Source organism: Pleurodeles waltl, chromosome 3_1, assembly GCF_031143425.1.
Source record: "Pleurodeles waltl isolate 20211129_DDA chromosome 3_1, aPleWal1.hap1.20221129, whole genome shotgun sequence".
NCBI classification, from domain to species: Eukaryota; Metazoa; Chordata; class Amphibia; order Caudata; family Salamandridae; genus Pleurodeles; species Pleurodeles waltl.
In genome coordinates, this window is record NC_090440.1 from 669,487,866 (window position 1) to 669,505,960 (window position 18,095).

Sequence of the window (18,095 nt, forward strand, 5' to 3'; positions counted from 1 at the left end):
ATTTTATTTGGCCAGGCATAATTGGTGTTATCCCATGTAGAGGTCCATTTTTGAAAACCACCGGGAGCTTTTCAAGTCAGCAATTCTGTCATCGATGGTTGGGGTTATGTGTCTTTCCCTCTTAATTGCTTGATTGGGGAGGTGCATCGATGCACAGACGTATCTTCCGCGGCTGCCTGAACGTTTCTGCAATCATCATGGGCGACATCCATGATGTGGGTCCAGTTACCTATTCTATGACACCTTGTTCATCAAGCTTGTGTAGTGCTTCTTCTACTAATGGACATAGGTGGAAAGGGATGCATTGGTGTCGTAGAACGGTATATTTTACAGACTTGTTGATGTGCAGCTGGATAGAGGGGCTTTCAGACACTCTAGGCTGATAAACAGTTAGGGGAATTGTCATAGCAAGTCATCGATCTGTCGGGTGTTCACACTTTTTGCGAATGATACCAGTCTGAGATCTATGGCTAGGTTGCTGCCAAGCAGTCTGTCTGGTTCCTTGGTTACGATGTGGAAGGTGGCTTGTATCTCTTTGTTGTCTTATTGTATTTGTCCTGTCATCCTTCCTTTCAGCTGTAGCAGTTTGTGGCTACCAACATGAAGGTTTTTGAATTGGACGGCACTAAGGGAGGGCGAGGTTGAAGGTGACGGTATTGCTGGACACTCATTACGTTTACGGAGGCACCTGTGTCAATTAGCACCTTTACTTGGGACCCGGCTATGTCGACTATGAAAGTCTGTTGAGGCCTCCTGCGTTTCTTCGGGTCCTCTGTGAAGGAGCTGAGGAATACTTCCTCCTCATCTGGTGATTCTTCAACTGTGTACTTCCATCTTCCCCATGTTTGCTCTTGGTTTGGTGGCTCAGAGGCTTCAGGGACATTAGTCTCACTGTCCTGATGATTGTGCATCGCCCTCTCGCACTTCTCTCCCTGGTGCTTCCTTAGCAGACAGTCACGAAGTGATTCTGTTTTTTGCAGTTCAAGCATTGTCGTCCTTATGCGAGCAGAATTTGGGGGCATGCTCCTCGCATGCACAGTGTGTGTAAAGCAGTCCTGGTCTGTCCGGTACTGGCATTTTGGGTTTGCTTTTGGGGTGCTGCCCTTGTATGGCATCCACACGTTCTGTCTTAACCGTGGGGCCATTTTCGGGAACTTGAGTTATGGCGGCATCCATTTCAGTCACCCTGGCACCTGAAAGGTTGTGTGACCTGGCCATTATGAGGCTGTGATTGAGGCTGATGTTGGGTTGCCTTAGGATGAGCCCCGGAGTGTTTCATTGTGACAGCCTTGGTTGATTTGGGCACAGATTTCTTTGGGCTGATCATAGACCGTACATGTGATGGCTAGCTCCGAGTTTGAATCTTTTAATCTTTTAAAATCAGGATTAAGCTGTAGGTCAAAGTGAGTGTTGAGTGCTCTAACAGCTGCGTCATAGTCATCCGCCTCACCGGTGTTGGGGAGGTGCCTGAACAGTTTGTATATTTTGTCACTACCAAACTGTAGTAACAATGACCTCTTTACGGCCCCATTGTGTTCTCCTGTGGCGACAAAGTAATTTTCTAACGTCCTAATCCATATTTTCCATTGTGGAGAGGCAGTCACAGGATCAGCTATGTCGCTAAATGGTGGCAGTGCTCCTACAATGGTATGCTATTGAGGGAATTGTGCAGATGCTTGGTGGTCATCTGCCATGTTAGTTGTGGCATGAGGTGGACACACGTCTGGTTGGTGCTTTGTGCATATAGTGCACACACTTCCCTCCTCTTTGTCGTCTAGTCATCTTGTGTTTCTTCAGATAGGTCCTCTTGACCAAATTTCCTGTGTGTTTTTCTCTTTTCTCAAATATTCTTCGTTTTTTTTTTTACTTGTGTTTATTACTCATTATTATATAATGCTGATCTGTTCCCTATTTCTCTTACTTACGTTCACTGTACCCTTCTTTAACCACTGCTGCTGCCCATGTTCATCTTGTTGCTAGTGCTGCGGTTGAAGAGCGCCTCTGAAATGTCAGACGGTCTACTTCTTGTTTGTTGGACAAGGCGAGGCAGCGCCAATGCGCTTGGGCCAAAGATCTGATGTGGGGTAGGCCCCGAGTGGTCCACGTGCGGCCGACAGTGAAGGCCGCAGGGCCAGGCCTGGGGACTGAGCATGTCTCCAGACGTGTTGCTGCTGGAGAGGTTGGGCAGTACAAGTGGCAGCCGCGGGAGTCTCCTCTGCGCACTTCGGTATGTGCAGAGATGGAGGAGGCAGGCGGGAGTAGCAGGTGAGCACAGGCGGTAGGCAGCATGGGAAGGCATTCGGTAGGAGCCTGATTACAGCTATTGAGGTTCTGTAGTAGTGAGGGGGTGCGGGTTGAGAAATCCTCATCGCCAGTGTGATGGCCCGCGTCGGGGCTGTGATATGCGCCTCGCATGCACTGGCAGAGGCAAGTGCACATGCTGTTCTAGTTGGGAATCAAAGACCACGTGCTGTCTTGCCCTGTTGATTATATAGGCTCTGGCCACACCTGGTCAGAGGATGCGGTGGACCCCTTCTGTTGTCAAGCAAAACTTCGGTCAACTAGACCGACATTCCACAGTTCATTCCAAGTGGCAAGTCACATCCTTGCCGCCTGGACTGTAACAAAAAGCCAATCAAAAGCTCTGCCCCACGCTACTCACTATGTTGGCATTTTTGTATAACTGTCAATGCCATTCATTTTTATCTGGTTTAATGAAGCACGGTTAACGTACGTTCACGGTGACTGTTCCATTTACCATAGTGTAAGCCACATCCTAACTAATGGAAATCTATCTTCCTTTTTAGCTTAAAACCTATTATTGAGTCGAATATGTAATGCGAAACTAAATTATGTAAAGTAGTCGTTTTCAATGAACTAAAGTGCTGCCTACTTGTTTAAAGGTTTTTTAATTGGTGCGTATTTATCATTACACTGTTAACTATGTTATGGTGTATATAGATATATAATAATACTAACTCAGTTACCCTATTTATTTATATTGTGTACAAACACACCAGGTGAGACAGTGGATCCCTACCCTCACCCATTTTATGTCCTAATCCAGAGGTGGGTTGTAATTTACTTCATGGTCTGTACAACCTAACTCAACCTCCCCATCATAAACCCATCTTGTAATTCCAATACACAAACTAGCCGCATCACAGGGACCACACACCCTCTACTGCATTACCGCAGCACAAACACCCTGACAGCTGCTTCTTTGTCCTCCCAACGCACCGTTGAAATAAAAGCCACGAGGCCCCGCCCCCACTCTCTGACGCACGTGGCAAAACACCAAAACAGAGGGTCGCCCTAAATAGCCACTCCCTGTGCGTGTCTACTGATGCGCCGAAGCCAATAGGAATGCGCAAAGAAAGTGGTGCGCGCGAATAGGAGGAGCCTCATCCGGGCGTTTGTGTGGGCGTGGCCTGTGACCGCGCTAGGCGGACACGAGTAGGATGGAGCAGGGCTGCCTTGTGAATGGGCGCGGCTTGGGATGAATTGGGTGTGTCCATTTGGTCCCTGGAGGGGGATTTAGTAGTGATATGCGCGGTGGCCTCGTGCAGTAGGCGGGGACACCCTCAGCGGAGGGAAGCGTCCGTACAACGTTCCTTTGCTTTGTAGTAGCTGTAGGTGGGACCTTTCATGAAGTGGGCAGGGGCTGTGCGCTGGCAGGGAGGGGTTTGTTATCTCTATGTGCGGATGGTTTACCCAGGTCCCCCGGCTACTGTGGAAGTGACAGGGAGAACTGCGGAGCCGGAGAGCGGTGCTCAGAAGGGGTGGTGGGGTCGAAGGAGAGGGCCAGCTTGCCGGCAGGCCCGGTGTCAGGTACGATGTCAGGTTCCGAGGTTGGGTACCAGCTGTGGATGCGGGGCATAAGGCACTGATGGGCATTGAGTACGAGCGCAAGGCAGCTACGAATGCGTGGTTTCATTTGTGACTGCGAGATATCAGCTAGTGCCTCAAGTGCGGACATGAGACGTGTCGTCTGGTTATGGGGATTCATCCGGAGCACAGACGTACGATAGTATCCGGCGCGTCATAAGGAGTATCATGTTCAGAGGATGGCCACAGCACAGGTGCAGATGGGACGAGCTTGGCAGCACTGCATTTCCTAGGACATCGGGTGAGAAGGATATGAGGCATTAATTACATTTGGTGCTATGGTGTGGTCGAAGAGCGTCGGGGGCATTTCAAAGCTTTTGTGCGGTTCGGTACTCGTGAACTCAGGTTTCGCCCCAGCTCCTGTCTCTTCTGCCATGCCAGACTCTGAAGCCTGCTCCCTGGTGTCTCCAAGATCCGCCTGTCCCTTGTCGAAATGTTCCTTTTGAGGTCAGAGTCTAGTGGTGCTGGGTTTGAACTCTAGTGTCGAGGTTTGTTCCTTGGTACTGTTCACGAAGTCTAAATCAGAGGTCTGGTTCCTGGTGTCGGGCGCTGATGTTAACAGGTCCTCTTGTGATGCCACGGTTCTAAGGTCTGGCCGCTGTGGTGTGTGTTAACTGTGGTGCTATGAATGGTGTTGAGATAGGAAAGCGATGTCTGATTTTGCAGAGGAAAGCTGCAAAAGCACGAACTGTAAGAAGTGGAAGCCAAAGTAATAGTGGGGGCAAAACCTGAAGCGAAGGCATTACACAAGCAAAGAGATAAAGTAGACCGAGTGTCAGCACAAGCGTCAGATGCCCTACTCTTACAGTTCAGCATGGGAAGGATGAGGAGCGTGACAACATGAAGGGAATAGGGGAATGAAAAATCGCCTGCCGATGACTTAGGACAAACGACTGCACACCAACACTATAATGTCCAGCCCTCTCAATTCCCTCTTTGTCCCCCCCACCCCCCAACACTGTTTCCTGCCGCGAGGGAACTAAGTTGCAAACATGACCTTACTGTGCACTTATATATAAAGACAATCAACGACTACACCGAGTCAATGCCAAAGCACCTATGTAACACTCAAACGTGGACAGATTTTAGCAAGGACTGAAATGATATAATAATAATGAACAAGTATAAATGAAAAAGTAGACGGACAAGGGTTCTTCAGTGAAAATTGATATTGTAAATATGTGGCAATTGATCTGTATATGAACAATAATGTAAAAAAACAACAAAAATCAATTTTAAAAAATGAATGGTTTTGAGATCTGGTTATGAGGTTTGATCACTCTATTGCAATTTTGAGGTCTGGGTCTAAGAAGTCAGACCTGGTTCTAATGTATTTCTTAGGGCTGCTCTCATGTGATGTCCATGTTTCAGGGTAGCATTCAAGTCTTCTTGATTTTTTAGTAGAATTCTGAGGCGTGGCCCTGAAGGGGCCACAAAGGTTTTAAGATTTGGTTCAAAAGTCATGTTCCAGTATGGTCCACTGGTTTTCGAGTATTGGTCTGACTTGTTCCGATGTCCAGTTCAGGGATCCAATCACTGTGGTGTCAGGCATGATCCTGATGATTCCCTCAGAGGTCTTTTCATAATGCCCACTTTCCTTTTCTCTCCAGAATGGGTTCCGGAGCACACAGCAGTAATGATGGTGGCGAGCCTGGACCGGTCCACTGCTGCAGCCAGCAGTACTCATGGGCAGAGGTGCAGCGCCGTTCAGGCCCCGAGGAACGCTGGCTGGTCATTAACCGAAAGATCTACAACATCAGCAGCTTCTACCAGCGACACCCGGGTGGGGCCCGGGTCATCAGCCACTACTCAGGACAGGATGCCACAGTAAGCTTTCGACACACTTCCCTCCTCCAAGGTTAAAACAGGCTGGTGTATCACAGTGATCACTAAGTAACTGCCCCTCTGGGCAATCAGGTTGACACGGGGTAGGTAATAACTTTTATCTGGTGTTCCATAAGGCACTTCAGCCATTTACAAGTGTTGTAAATAACATATCGCTATTATCTAATTTGCCAGTCCTCAATTTACAGACCCTGGAAAAGTGGATGGTTTCATTGGCCCTTCCAGGTTCAAATCTTTTTACTTCCAGTTCACAGCAGGTGCCAGGTGTGACCATGTGCCTCAACATGCCTTATTTCCTCTCGGAATAGTGATACAGTGCGACATTAGTACCATACTTTGAGAAGGGCAGGTAGTGAAGTGAGTGTTAAGTAGGTAGGGTATTGTCATTCAGTTTGAATCAGGCTGCTAATGTAGGTGGTTTGGCTGCCACGTGGCTACGCAGGACCACGTGGTATGTGCTCAAAGTGCCGTAGGCATATATTGGCTAACACTGTGTCACTTTAGATAGGCAGTGTCATGTGGTATGAGTGCTATGTGCGGTACGCATGACTGGTAGGGAAGCCTGATAGTGAATGTAAGCATGCATGTTGTGTGTGGTGAGCAGGCAGTGCTGTGTGGTCAGTTGTTGCCTTGTGAATTAAATATGTGAGTGAGTTAAGATATTTCTTTAATGTTCTTTTACAGACCAAACTGTTTCACGGCACATTCAGCAGTGCATTTAGCCCGCGTCTGTTATGCAGATATTTAGGCACTGATATCAGCAAAAGTGGCAACGGAAACCACGTCAAAAGTTCCAGGGCATGAAGCACTTCTTTAAAAATCTTTTCTGTTTAAAATATAGGGCCTCAACCAAACTCAGGATTCCCTAAACAAATACACTGGGACAGTCGCAGCTAAAGATTTACAGGTCAAATTGTTTTTTATTCAGTTGTAGCTGCCACAGGCCAGGTGCTCATTCCTTGTGGTTAACCCCCACCCAAGTGCCATACTCAGGGCAAAAGCAGGGGAAAGCCCTGCATAAAGTCCATTGAAGTAGTCCAATCTAGAGTTGGTCCAGTGCGATTGCGCAGTCTGACAGTGATTATGGACTGATAGGCAGAGAGCACGGGGTGGCAGGTAATGCAGCATGGGCGTGGACAGTTAGGCCTTGTTGGGTGAACAGCTTGTCTGTTTCAGTGTGGGTAGGAAGTGCAGTGTGATACTCGGGGTAGTTCAGTATACTGGGACACTAACCCCGCTGTGATTGGGCTGGTAGGCTAAGTCCCATGGGATGTGCTGGGAGTGCAGCGTGGGTTGGGAATATGGTGGCATGCAAAGTGAAAATGGAGTGCTGAAGTTAGTGGTTGGGAAACATTGTAGTGTGTGTAGATAGCTCAGAGTATTCTTGACAGGTAATCAGGGGTAACGAAGTGAGGCGATAAATAACAGAGTGGTGTGAATAGGTATGTGAAATAAAAGGTTATAATCACAGTTATAAAGTGCAATAAACCTATGAACATTTAAGCGCCACAGGGAGCTGAGCCTTAAAATCTGAGCAGCTAAATTTCTATGAATTTTCAGAAGCATAATAAATTATCCTATATGGCATTTTCGAGTTGGCTGCCAAGAATGTAGAAAGTCCTACCTCTACCAAAAGGCTCACACTTCTTATGAAGAACCAGCATAGGCCTACAGTGGGACTTTAGAGATCTTGATGGTATATATGTTTTAATTTATACTTTGATTGCATTAATTGCTTCGTAGGCTGGGACCAAGGGTTTAATACTGGCTCCTACTGGTGGCCACGGCAAGCTTTTTAAATTAGGTGAACCATAATATTTAGTCCTGCCCCCTTTAACATCGGGGGGCTTAGTAGGCCATTGCATTTACAAATGGCTCCAGGAAATGTCTAATGTAATAATGGGATTAGTGCAATACATATTGAAAATCCTCCTGAGTGGTACAAAATCTTTTCTGATGATGCCCACTTCATTTAAGGGTTGTCTTTTAAAGCAGTATCAATCTTGTTGATGCCCATCACTGACTGGTGCAGCATAACCTAAAGGGCTGCCCCCGTTAACATTGGGGGTCTTAGCAGCGTATTTTGAGGTTTCATCATTACATCATCCAGGCAAACCCTAAGAGGCAGACATGTAACTGCCAGGAGAGCACTCCCCACAAGGAGGACAGGTTATTTTATTTTTATGAACACTAAAAAGATTGTGCAAATATGAATTGAGTAATTAATTGCTGCTGATTTGATTGCCCTTTTTTAAACTGTATGAGATGGGGGATAATGGATACATTATTTTTACTGTAATGATTTTAACTAATCAAACAATTAATAAAAATTCAAATAATATTTAGTCACACTATTTGCCTCTTTTAGTGTTTAATGTGCAGGTAGTTGCTGTGTGTTGAGAAGTTAGTTTAGTGTGACGTTGGCATACCTTGTGTAATGGGTAGATAGTGCAGTGCAAAGCAGCAAGTACTTCAGTGTGTAGAGGTGTACAGTGTGGTATGTTGGCATAATATAGGCTGGGCAGTAAGTACAGTGTCAACAGGTTACATAGCCAATTGTGGTTGTGGGCAAATACAGTATTGGAGAGTGGTAACCCTTGCAATGTTAGAAGGTTGCGTAGTATGGTGTGGGCAGTTTGTACACTGTGGGGTTAGAATTTAGAATAATCTGAAGTGGACATTCAGCTTGGTATGAGGTGGAAAGTTGGGTCAGTGTTGGGCGAACAGCTAGCACACCCTGAAGTAGGCCTTTAACACTATGTACAGTAGGAGGTACTACAAGATGGTTTGAGCACTGAGGCAATGTGGAGTGAGTAGGTAGTGCGTTGTGTGATGAGCCTTTACTGCAGTGTATGTAGGCAGTGCTTCATTTGAGCCGGTGGCTCCACTGATTTCTGGGGACCGGTGCTTATTTTTCCTCAACACGTTTACTGAGAGCGAGGGGGGGGGGGTAGTTGGAGACAAGAAAAACTGAGGAAGAGAGACGAAAAACCATCTTAAATGGAGAAAGTAGGAGAGAGATAAACGGACAGGGAATGTCTGTTAGTGATTTAAAGAAGCATGATGTGGATTGAAGGCTACAAAGCATTGGTATTTGGCACACCAACATTTAATAGTGGAGGCCACGGGCTTCAAAGCAGAGCTTTGGGCACAGACACTCGTTCTTTTACAAACTGAGCACTGATGGTATGTATGCAGTGGAGTGGGTGAGCATGGGGCACAGTCTGACACTGCTATGTATTGCAGTGTGAGGGCAGACGCTACTGTAGTGTGGCTGTATGAAGTAAGAATGGTGTGCAGTGCTGGGTGATGAGGTTAAGTCGCATACAAGTAGTTGAGTGAGATGTGGATATGTATTGTGGAGCAGGTAGACAGTGAGGGTCTGCCAGAAAGTGCAGTGTAGAGTAGGTATGGATTTAGCAGGTTATACAGTTTGAAATGGGCCGGATGTACAATGTGGTTGTGGTAGGCTTTGCAGGATGGCTGTGCAGCTAATTGGAGAAGGCAGCTGTTAAGTATGGAGTTGGGAGTTTGCAGAGTGGGCAATTTGGATATTGTGAGGTAGGCTTTTTTTAGTACATTCTTGTGTAGATAGTAATGGAAGTATTCATTTCTCTGATATGATAATGTGAGTTGGGTGTTTTGTGCATTGTGGGGGCAGGATGGTAGTTCAGTGTCAGGAGTGTAGATGACTAGTTAGGACACACCACTCCCACTCAGTCTCATCCTTCAACACCGTGCTCACTGGGGCCAGCTCTGCTTTACCCCATAACCTCAAGTTACCACACTACACGGCGCCCTAGGGACCCTCCAAACTATTCAAGGGGAGAGCAGAACTGAGCAGGCAGGAGCAAGTGGAGCAGAGTGAACGTGCGGCTGGGAGGACGGCCAGGAGACCTCACGCTGGAGTGGAGGAGCAGCGTGGCACCAGAGCAGGACTGCAGTAGACGAGGAGAGAAGAGGTGCTCAACAGCACCCGTTGCTGTAACCCAGTTTGCGACACAGACTTTTCCCTCCCCCACCTGAACCTTTGAGTCGGAACAAAGCTGTGGTGTGTGGTGTAGGAGAGGGCTGAGCGAGCAATGTTAGTGCTTCAACTTCTGGTTTGCTGTGCCGTTTGTTTACCGCTACCCCTATGGTTGGGGGTGGTGTGGACCAGCTACCCAAGGATCATCTACGCCCGCAGGTTGCAAATCTCAACGTGCCAGCCAGCTCGCTGCCGCACCCACCAGCCCAGGTCATCATCTCCTTGCGCACCTGCCCTCCTGGACATCTTGGTCTAACACCCCTTGGTACCTTCGTTGGTTTACAGGTACACTGACACGGGCAAGGAGTAGAGGTGAGAGTGGGAAGGAAGAGGAGGAGGAGGGTCACCAGAATGGGCCGGTGGGAGCTCTAAGCCCAGAGAGTTCAAGGAGAGTAGTGGGATAGTAAAGGAGTGGACAAGGCAGGGATTAGTACCCACTGCACAATGAGGTCTGTGGCCTGGTGTTTGCTCCCCCCTTATTCGCTTCCCAACTGAAGACCTAATCTTATATGTGATTATTTGTGCCCTAAGAAGCTCATTTTACTTTTACTGCGACCCAGATTTTGTATCTGCAACAAAATTAGCCCCCCCGACATTTGAAGGATTTATGTTGGTATGCCTCCCCAGAAGAATAGAGGCACAAAGCCCTAGGCTCCGGTTAAGAACACAAAAGGAGCTTGGGGCGCAAAGGGACTGGAGGGTGCTCCACCTACAGAAGGGGAGCATGAACGTCTTCTCCAAATAGATCGACCCCTAGGGAATGGGTGTACGCCGTCTTCAGAAAGGGCCTTTATGGGAAACATTTCAAGAATACAGTTCCACAGGATTAAAAAACTACAGGCCCTGTGGCCTCTCCATTAGGAGATTATCAGGAGTCATTGGATACCCAGGAAAACGAAGCCCTGGATTTGGTCGTACACATAGAAAAAATTCACCCCAGTCTTTCTTCCTCTCCCTGCCTGCTTCCCCACCCCCATCCCCACCCCGGAGCAAACCTTTAACTGAAGAGGGACCAGGACTCACGGGGAATGGAGGGGGCAGGAGGAGTAGGGAGGTGCCTGAAGCTGGAATGTTTAAGGGAATTATTGCTGCCAGGATTGATCAGGCAGGAGTGCCTCAACAAGGAAGAGGGGATCAAGGGAATCTGGCCATGTCTGTGGTGAATATAGAGTCTCTCTCCAATTCTGGATGTGTTGCTATTAACGCAGAAGTCTTTGCAAGATCTACTGAAATCATCCCTCTCTACTGACGAGAATCTGAGAGCAGAAGCCAACATCCACAAGGAGAATCTCTTCGAGCTAAAATCAATTAACTCTTGTATGCGTACCCTTGTCAGATCGATATCCTCTCCAATTCCTGCTCCTGGTGGGGGGTGTTGGACGGTGGGGGGGGACGGGAAATCCCTTCTGTATAAGTCTCAAAAAGACCAATGTTGGTGAAAAAATGGCATGATGGGTGGTTTGGGAATTGTCAGCTTCACTGTCAGAAGGCAAGGAAAGGCGCATGTAGAGGAAAGGGTTTGAGAAAGCATTCTCAGTAGGCAAGGAATTTGTGTTCAGCGAAGGTGTTGAATAAATCCGCAAAAGTCGTGGAGAAGGAAGCAAGGTGAATACGTGAAAAAGAAGGAGTGAAGATTGCTAGGAAAGAGAAAAGGTTGCAGATTGAAAGAGCTCCTGTCCACCAAAGTTGGACCCCAAGATCGTGGGCAATAACTGTGGGGGAAAATCTAACAATAAGGGACCAAAGAAAGCAAGGGGAGTGGGGAGTTTGGCGTATGGGACCCCTAGAAATACCTTTTCAGACAGGGTAGAGAGCTCAAAGCACATGAACCCTTTGGATAATATAATAGTCAAGTTGCCTGTGTCCCAGATCAGGAACAGGCCCTCCACAAGGAGCCTAGAGCAAAACGTGTATCTAGATATCATCAGAATGAGAAAGAAAGCAAATAAATGGAAGCCCCTGAACAGGTCTAATTAATTGAAGGTGTTTGCTTTGTGTAAATTGCTAGAGGATGCCTCGTCTAGAGATTTAAATCAAGTGGCCTTTAGAGAATCAGCAATGGGGAGGAAAATTACGAAAGTTAGCTTTATCTCTCAGTATTTGTTGATCTGGTACTTAAAGATGGTGATGATCTCAGGGATTTAGGGCTACGAATTGTGTCAGAAGAAGAGGTTGTGAACCCCCAGCTCTGCATGTCACTAGCAGCAAACAATGGCGACCTTAATTCACAAGTATATTTGGTATTTATAGCAGGTTACTCGTCCCTTCTCGTTTAGTAGGTAACTGTAGCAACCCAGCTAAGAAACGGGGTGGTGGACTCTATCCTGTTCTGCAACAGATTTGCAGGATGAGGGTTGATCAAGAGAGTGTCTCCTCCTGGGAAAGGGTGGGGTGTTGCAGGTGGACTAAAGTGATGGCCCTCCCCCCTGCCTGGGTGTTTTCTCATGGAACGATCACAATTTGAAACATTTAATTAGAACAACAAATCTTACACAAATCTGGGAGAAGACTATGATTATTTGCTTTCAGGAGGCTTGGCTGGTGGGAGAGCCAACCTGTTTAAGGGGATTCAGGATAGCCCACCCCCCAGCCTGGGTGTTCTATCATGGAATGTCCACGATTTGGATCATTTAATTAGAACAACAAATCTTAAACAAATCTGGGAGAAGAATATGATTATTTGTTTTTTACTTGGTTGGTGGGAGAGACAACCTGTTTAAGCGGACTCGGGCAGTTTGTAAAGTGGCAACGAAAGCGGGTCAGGGCATTTAAAAGGAGGATTGCTGAGTCTGGTTTTGATTAAATGTATCAAACGGGCAAGTATCATCCAGAAAAGATGTGACTGGCTTTTGGTTTGCCATCTTCACTTGCAAGACGGGTGCCACTCTGCCAACAGTCTGATAATTGTAAAAGTGTACATAAATCATGCAAATGGCCCCTGGAAATTTGGAAATTGTTTCTTAGTGATTCGGCATCCCTGTTGGAGATCCAGGGGGCTCCACTCATTCTACTAATGAGCGACTTTAATCACCACTTGTCACCTGTCTGTTGTAGTGACATTGTGCAAAGTTATGGGAAACCTTACGCCTCTTTCCGGGAGAGTACCCAATCAAATTATGATCTTCATCTAATTAGGTTCCTTTCTGAGTTAGGGTTTGTGTGCTTAAGTGGACACTTTGGGAAGGATAAGCCGACATCCCAAATATTTGTGTATGGTGACCAGAGTGGATGAAATAAGTCAAATTAACCCGTAAGGTGTGTGGTGCAGGAAAATGCTTGGGTTGCATTCCTAAATAATATATATATGTCCATAGGGGTATTTAAGAGAGGAAGGTGGCCCATTCCAGAGAGGGATCTATTGGGGCTCTTCCTGGAACTTTCCTTAATAAAACTGATACTCTCCTTAAAACTAAGGCAGCTGGCCCGCATAATTTACCCCCTGTTGTAATAAAATCTAACCCTCAGTGGTGGGCTGGTTTTTCCTCTAAAGTTTTAGTTTTTGTAACATGGACGGGTATTTTTCCACCTAGTGGAAGACTGAAATAATTGAGCTTATTCACAACAAAAGGGTTGGATAACCCAAGTAACTATCGTTTGATACGTTTGCTCGATTTCAGAGCTAAATTGTATTCCAAGGTGACCTTACAGTTCATAAAACATTGGCTGGATATCAATAACCTCATTCCTATGGAACAAGTAGATTTTAAACAAGGTCCTTCTACAGTAGACCATTCCTCTAGTTTGTGGACTGTTGGACAGAAGGCAATGGTAACAACAGAATCTTTTTTGTTGTTTTGTTGATTTTAGCTCAGCCTTTGACCTTGCGGATCATACTATTCATTGGGATAAGCACTGAAATCTGGCTATTCCCAGTAACTTACTAGCAATTCTCCAGGAATTGCATCACCAGAATCGGGCTCAGATAGAACTAGATTTAAATGGGACTCTTTCTTTAAGAAACCTGCTGGGTAATGAGCTAAGGCAGGTCTGTGTTCTGGAGCCCACGTTGTTCTCATTATTCTTTGCAGATATGCCCCATGCCCTCAATAATACCAAATCTTTTTCATGGGTGGTCGGCATTTCTTGTGTCTCCTCTATGCGGATGTCTTGGCCATTTTAGATCTGACACAGGTGGGCCGCCAGAGAATCTGGAAAGGTTTAATTCGTACTGTGTGACTAGTAAACTAAAGGTCAAACTGGAGCAAACAAAAATAATTAAATAATTAATAATAATTTAGGGGAAAAAGCAACAGTATATAAAAGGGTGCTAGGCAATGAGACAGTGGAGGTGGTAACCTCATACAAATAATTAGGAATGATGTTTAATAACAAATTATAGTGCTTATTGCAAAAAGAAACATTAGAGGTTCATGGACTCTCTTCTGTAAGAGGTCTGGTAAAATTTAAAAACACATTCGGAGGACCATCGTTGTCTCTGGTATTTTCTGCTTATAATGCTATGGTTACAACACAATGCTTATATGGGGCATAAGTGCTATCCCTAAGCATAGAGGCAAGCTTTGAGAAGCGTGAGGGTAAATGCCTGGAAAAAAAACTGTTAGGGCTACCCAGAAGCACAACATTCCTGGTGATTCGACTAGAAAGGAACCTACAGGTGTGGAATCTTCCAGCCTATAAAGCTACTATATGGTTTTGGGGTAAGTTTTGGGCCTTGGAGGTTAAAACGTGTCAAGCCTTTGCGCTATGGATATATCAAGAAGTGAACTAAAGTGGGTTCCGCCAGTTAGATTAGTGAAAATCATTGCAAAACTGAAGGTGGGGAAATTTAGAGTAGATACATGTTGGAGTCTTGGGATAACCTAAGTATGTATCCCTATATATCTGCATTCCCGAACCCCCCCCCCCCCCCCCCCAGTTGCATATGTTGCTACTAAAATATAGGGCAGCACTGAATTTTCGATTCCTAAAACTGGAGGAGCTAGATGCACTATTCAATTGTGATAATAACTTCACCTGTGGATTATGGTCCGCAAATTTTAATGTTCATCTTTATTAGATTGTTTTACACTTTTATAGAATACGCTGTCAGATTTTAAAACCGCTTTTTTTAAACTACATTTGTCATTGCAATGAGACACTTGCACTCCTCACAAACATGTAGTTTTTAAATGTAGCCTGTGCATAGGCAAAATTCTTAAAAACAAGCTTGGGCTATAAATATTGTGGAGATTAATGTTGGTTATTGCTGGCCGAACTACAGGTAAGATGCTGCAGGAGTAGTGTTAGCAGCAGTAAACTGGATAATACACGAGATTACTCTGTGTTATTTTGTGGTTAGGTGTGGCAGGAGTGAGTAGGTTGTTCTTTTGATGGTGTATAGGACTTGGGAGGGGTGGTTGGGGTGGGGTATGGGGTTTTATATTGGGAATATGTGTTCACTGTTTTATAGGCATGTACCTAAACACTAAAAGATGTTACCTACCTAGTTAGGGCGACGTTGACTGACCAGATAGCACAGTCTGAAGTGGACATCTGGCTTATGATGAGGTGAGTTAATATGGCACTTGATTTGTGTTGAGTATAGATGTCTAGTAACCTGATTGGACCAGATACAGAGGAAGCCAAAGGCATTTTTTCCCAGTGTTGATGGGTAAGAAGTTAAAAGATGCCACTCCACTCTTGGAAAAAGGATGCAACCAAATATTTGTTTTAGTTTAGTGACAGCCACTATGGAACACTATTGATTGATTTTTAGTTGGGCCTCTGGCTGGAAGTGACAAACGACCTTCATATTTTGTAAATGTGTAAAATTGTGCTTTTTTGGTTGGTACAAGGTGCAAGCATTGTGCGCGGATTCTTTTTTGTGTAAGTCAGTGTTTTGATGTGTTGGAACAGGACATTCTTGCTCCTTGTAATACGCACTGATGCTATTATTCTATTCTAGAAAGCTGGGCCCACCATTTGCAGAAACTGGAAGGACTGGCTAAGAAATGCAAAGAATGATAGGACTTGCAGTAACATTTGTCTAATGGGGAATAATTGTAAAAAGGCACAGTGGATGGAAATTTCCATTTTGTCTTCACAATTAGACACTATAGGAAGGAACTAGAATTGAGCAGATATTACCACAGAGAGTCTGGAGATAGGTTATATTGACAAAGTTCCCTGTGAAATACACAGAACACAGCAACTGTTTTGGAATGTAGCTGAAAAAATGCACTGCATTGAGCAACACTGAAAACTTACGTCTTCACATTATGTTTCTAAAGGCATATGAATCTCTTTTGGGTAGCTCAAAAGTCTAGTGGGGCACAATCAAAGTAAAGTAATCAGACTAACTTTTTGTCATGAAGTGCATGCTTAAGTAATTCTAACAGTAAGTGTAATCTTCTGTAAATCTGTGAAAGGGAAAGTGTTATATTTATTCTTAAATAAAAGGTGATGCAGATAAATAAATCAACATAATCTTTGTAATCCTGTCAGTGGTAAACTATCATAGTAAGAAATATTAGGTTACAGTTGTCATAGTAATATCCTTCAATACAGCATGCAATAAGGTTACCAGAATAATTAAATTCTGTAATTTGAACAGAGCCAGCCTGTAATCCAGTACAGGTTAAATCATTGAAAGTATTCTTCTATAGCACAATCTAAATTACAATAATCAGAATAAATGTCTTCTGTGCTCTAGCAAAGATGCATGTAGGGTAAAACAGGTACTTACCTCTGAAATCCTGTAAGGTATGCAGTCATCAGAGCGATTTTTTTGTACTTTTTTTGCAGGTTAAAGTAATAAGAATAATCTTATGTCATCCAATATAGGGCAAACTCTGGGTACTGTGTTACCTAGTGTAGGGTCAAACTATCAAAATAATCTTATTTGATTTTGATTGGGATTTATGTAGTGTAGGATTACCAATGGACATCCTGGCAATTCAGAGTTTAAAATAAGAAATATATTGCAAAGTGAAAAGCCAAGTTATAAAGGCCTTAAAGATCTGAAAGTGTTAGGTATTGAGTGATTGTCTGTTGACAGAGAATTCAGAGTTTTGCAGGTTTGATAGGAAATTCCTTTCAAATCGTTTGGATCTTGTTGCATCAGAAGCACTGGCACGATGAAGAGGACATTATAATGGATAAAACTGAAAAATGTCTGTTAGGAATCTGTTAGGAATCCAGGACCAGAGTTATATATGGAATCTTTGCAAATGCATAGAATCTTACAGATCACATTTTCTTGATAAGCTGTCAGTGTAATATTTTTAAATAGGTGAAGACAAGCAATCATATAGCCAGTTAGGCAAGAGTAGGGCTGCAAAATGTTGAACTTGCCATAAGCAATAAGTGACTGATATTAATGACTTTCAAAACATAGTTGAAGAAAGTTAAGGGGACGGGGAAGATGACACACAAATTATAGGCTGAGCTGACTGGAGAACAGTTTACCAACATGAAGTATTAATACCAAATAACAGATCCCCTGGAGCCCGGCCTAAACATTTAATTTGTTTTTGGAGAGAGGGGCCTCCCCAGGCCGATCTTGGCCCTGCAGATCCCATTCTCTGGGGCCCGGCCATGTGATCTGGTACCCCCCCTCCCCCACCACCCCCCAGGCAACCAGTGATGTTGGGGGACTGTGGGGGGACCCTGAAGGCCCCCCACCATCCCAGCTGGTTCCCCACCTCCTGTGGGAGCCTGCATTGCTGTCACAGACAGGGAGCTGCTAAAGTTATAGTTACCTTAAAGCACAAGATATAGTTACTTGATGTAATTCTTACTATAACTTGTAAATTTCTATGGTTTCTATGTTTAAAATGTGAGCCTAACTATAAAGTCCCTGTAACCTTTGGTGATTTCAAGTGAATTTGTATAAATATTAGGGAAAGGTTGTTTTAGGGATTAGGGTGGATTAGCGTATTTGGGTGGCAAAGGTATTTTTTTCAGGGTTTATGATGGGTATGGTTTTCTGGGTGGCATGGGCATTTTTGGGTGGGTGTGGGTTTTTGGGTTGTGGGTTGTTAGAACTGGCATCGTTTGGTGTGTTTCCCCTGTCTTTTTGCCTTCTGACCTCTTGCTTTAATGGTATGCTGGAATCTGTTTTTGCTGTTTTATTGTGTCTACGCACTTTACCACTGCTGATCAGTGCTAAAGTGCAAGTGCTCTTTAATGTAAATTGTATTGGTGATTTGTTTATCCATGATTGGCATATTTGATTCACTAGTAAGTTCCTACTAAAGTGCACCAGGGTTGTCCTGGGCCTGTAAATCAAATGCTACTAGTGGGCCTGCAGCACTGGTTGTGCCACCCACATGAGTAGCCCTATAAACATGTCTCATACCTGCCACTGCTGGGGCATTAGCATAGCAGTCCTTCT

At 44.9% G+C, this 18,095-nt stretch overlaps 1 protein-coding gene across 3 annotated transcripts in view; it reads left to right on the forward strand.

The window, feature by feature from the left end:
• Positions 1 to 18,095, forward strand: part of FADS1 (fatty acid desaturase 1) — a 196,287-nt gene that overhangs the window by 95,300 nt on the left and 82,892 nt on the right. The window contains exons 1-2 of one of the 3 annotated variants that reach the window (XM_069223232.1): positions 3,427 to 4,129; positions 5,499 to 5,715. In XM_069223232.1, the coding sequence (XP_069079333.1) occupies positions 5,500 to 5,715 (216 nt within the window). In that variant the 5' untranslated portion in view covers positions 3,427 to 4,129; position 5,499. Of the gene's footprint in view, positions 1 to 3,426; positions 4,130 to 5,498; positions 5,716 to 18,095 lie in introns of those variants that run through there. The other 2 variants (XM_069223230.1, XM_069223231.1) reach the window with 2 other exon arrangements.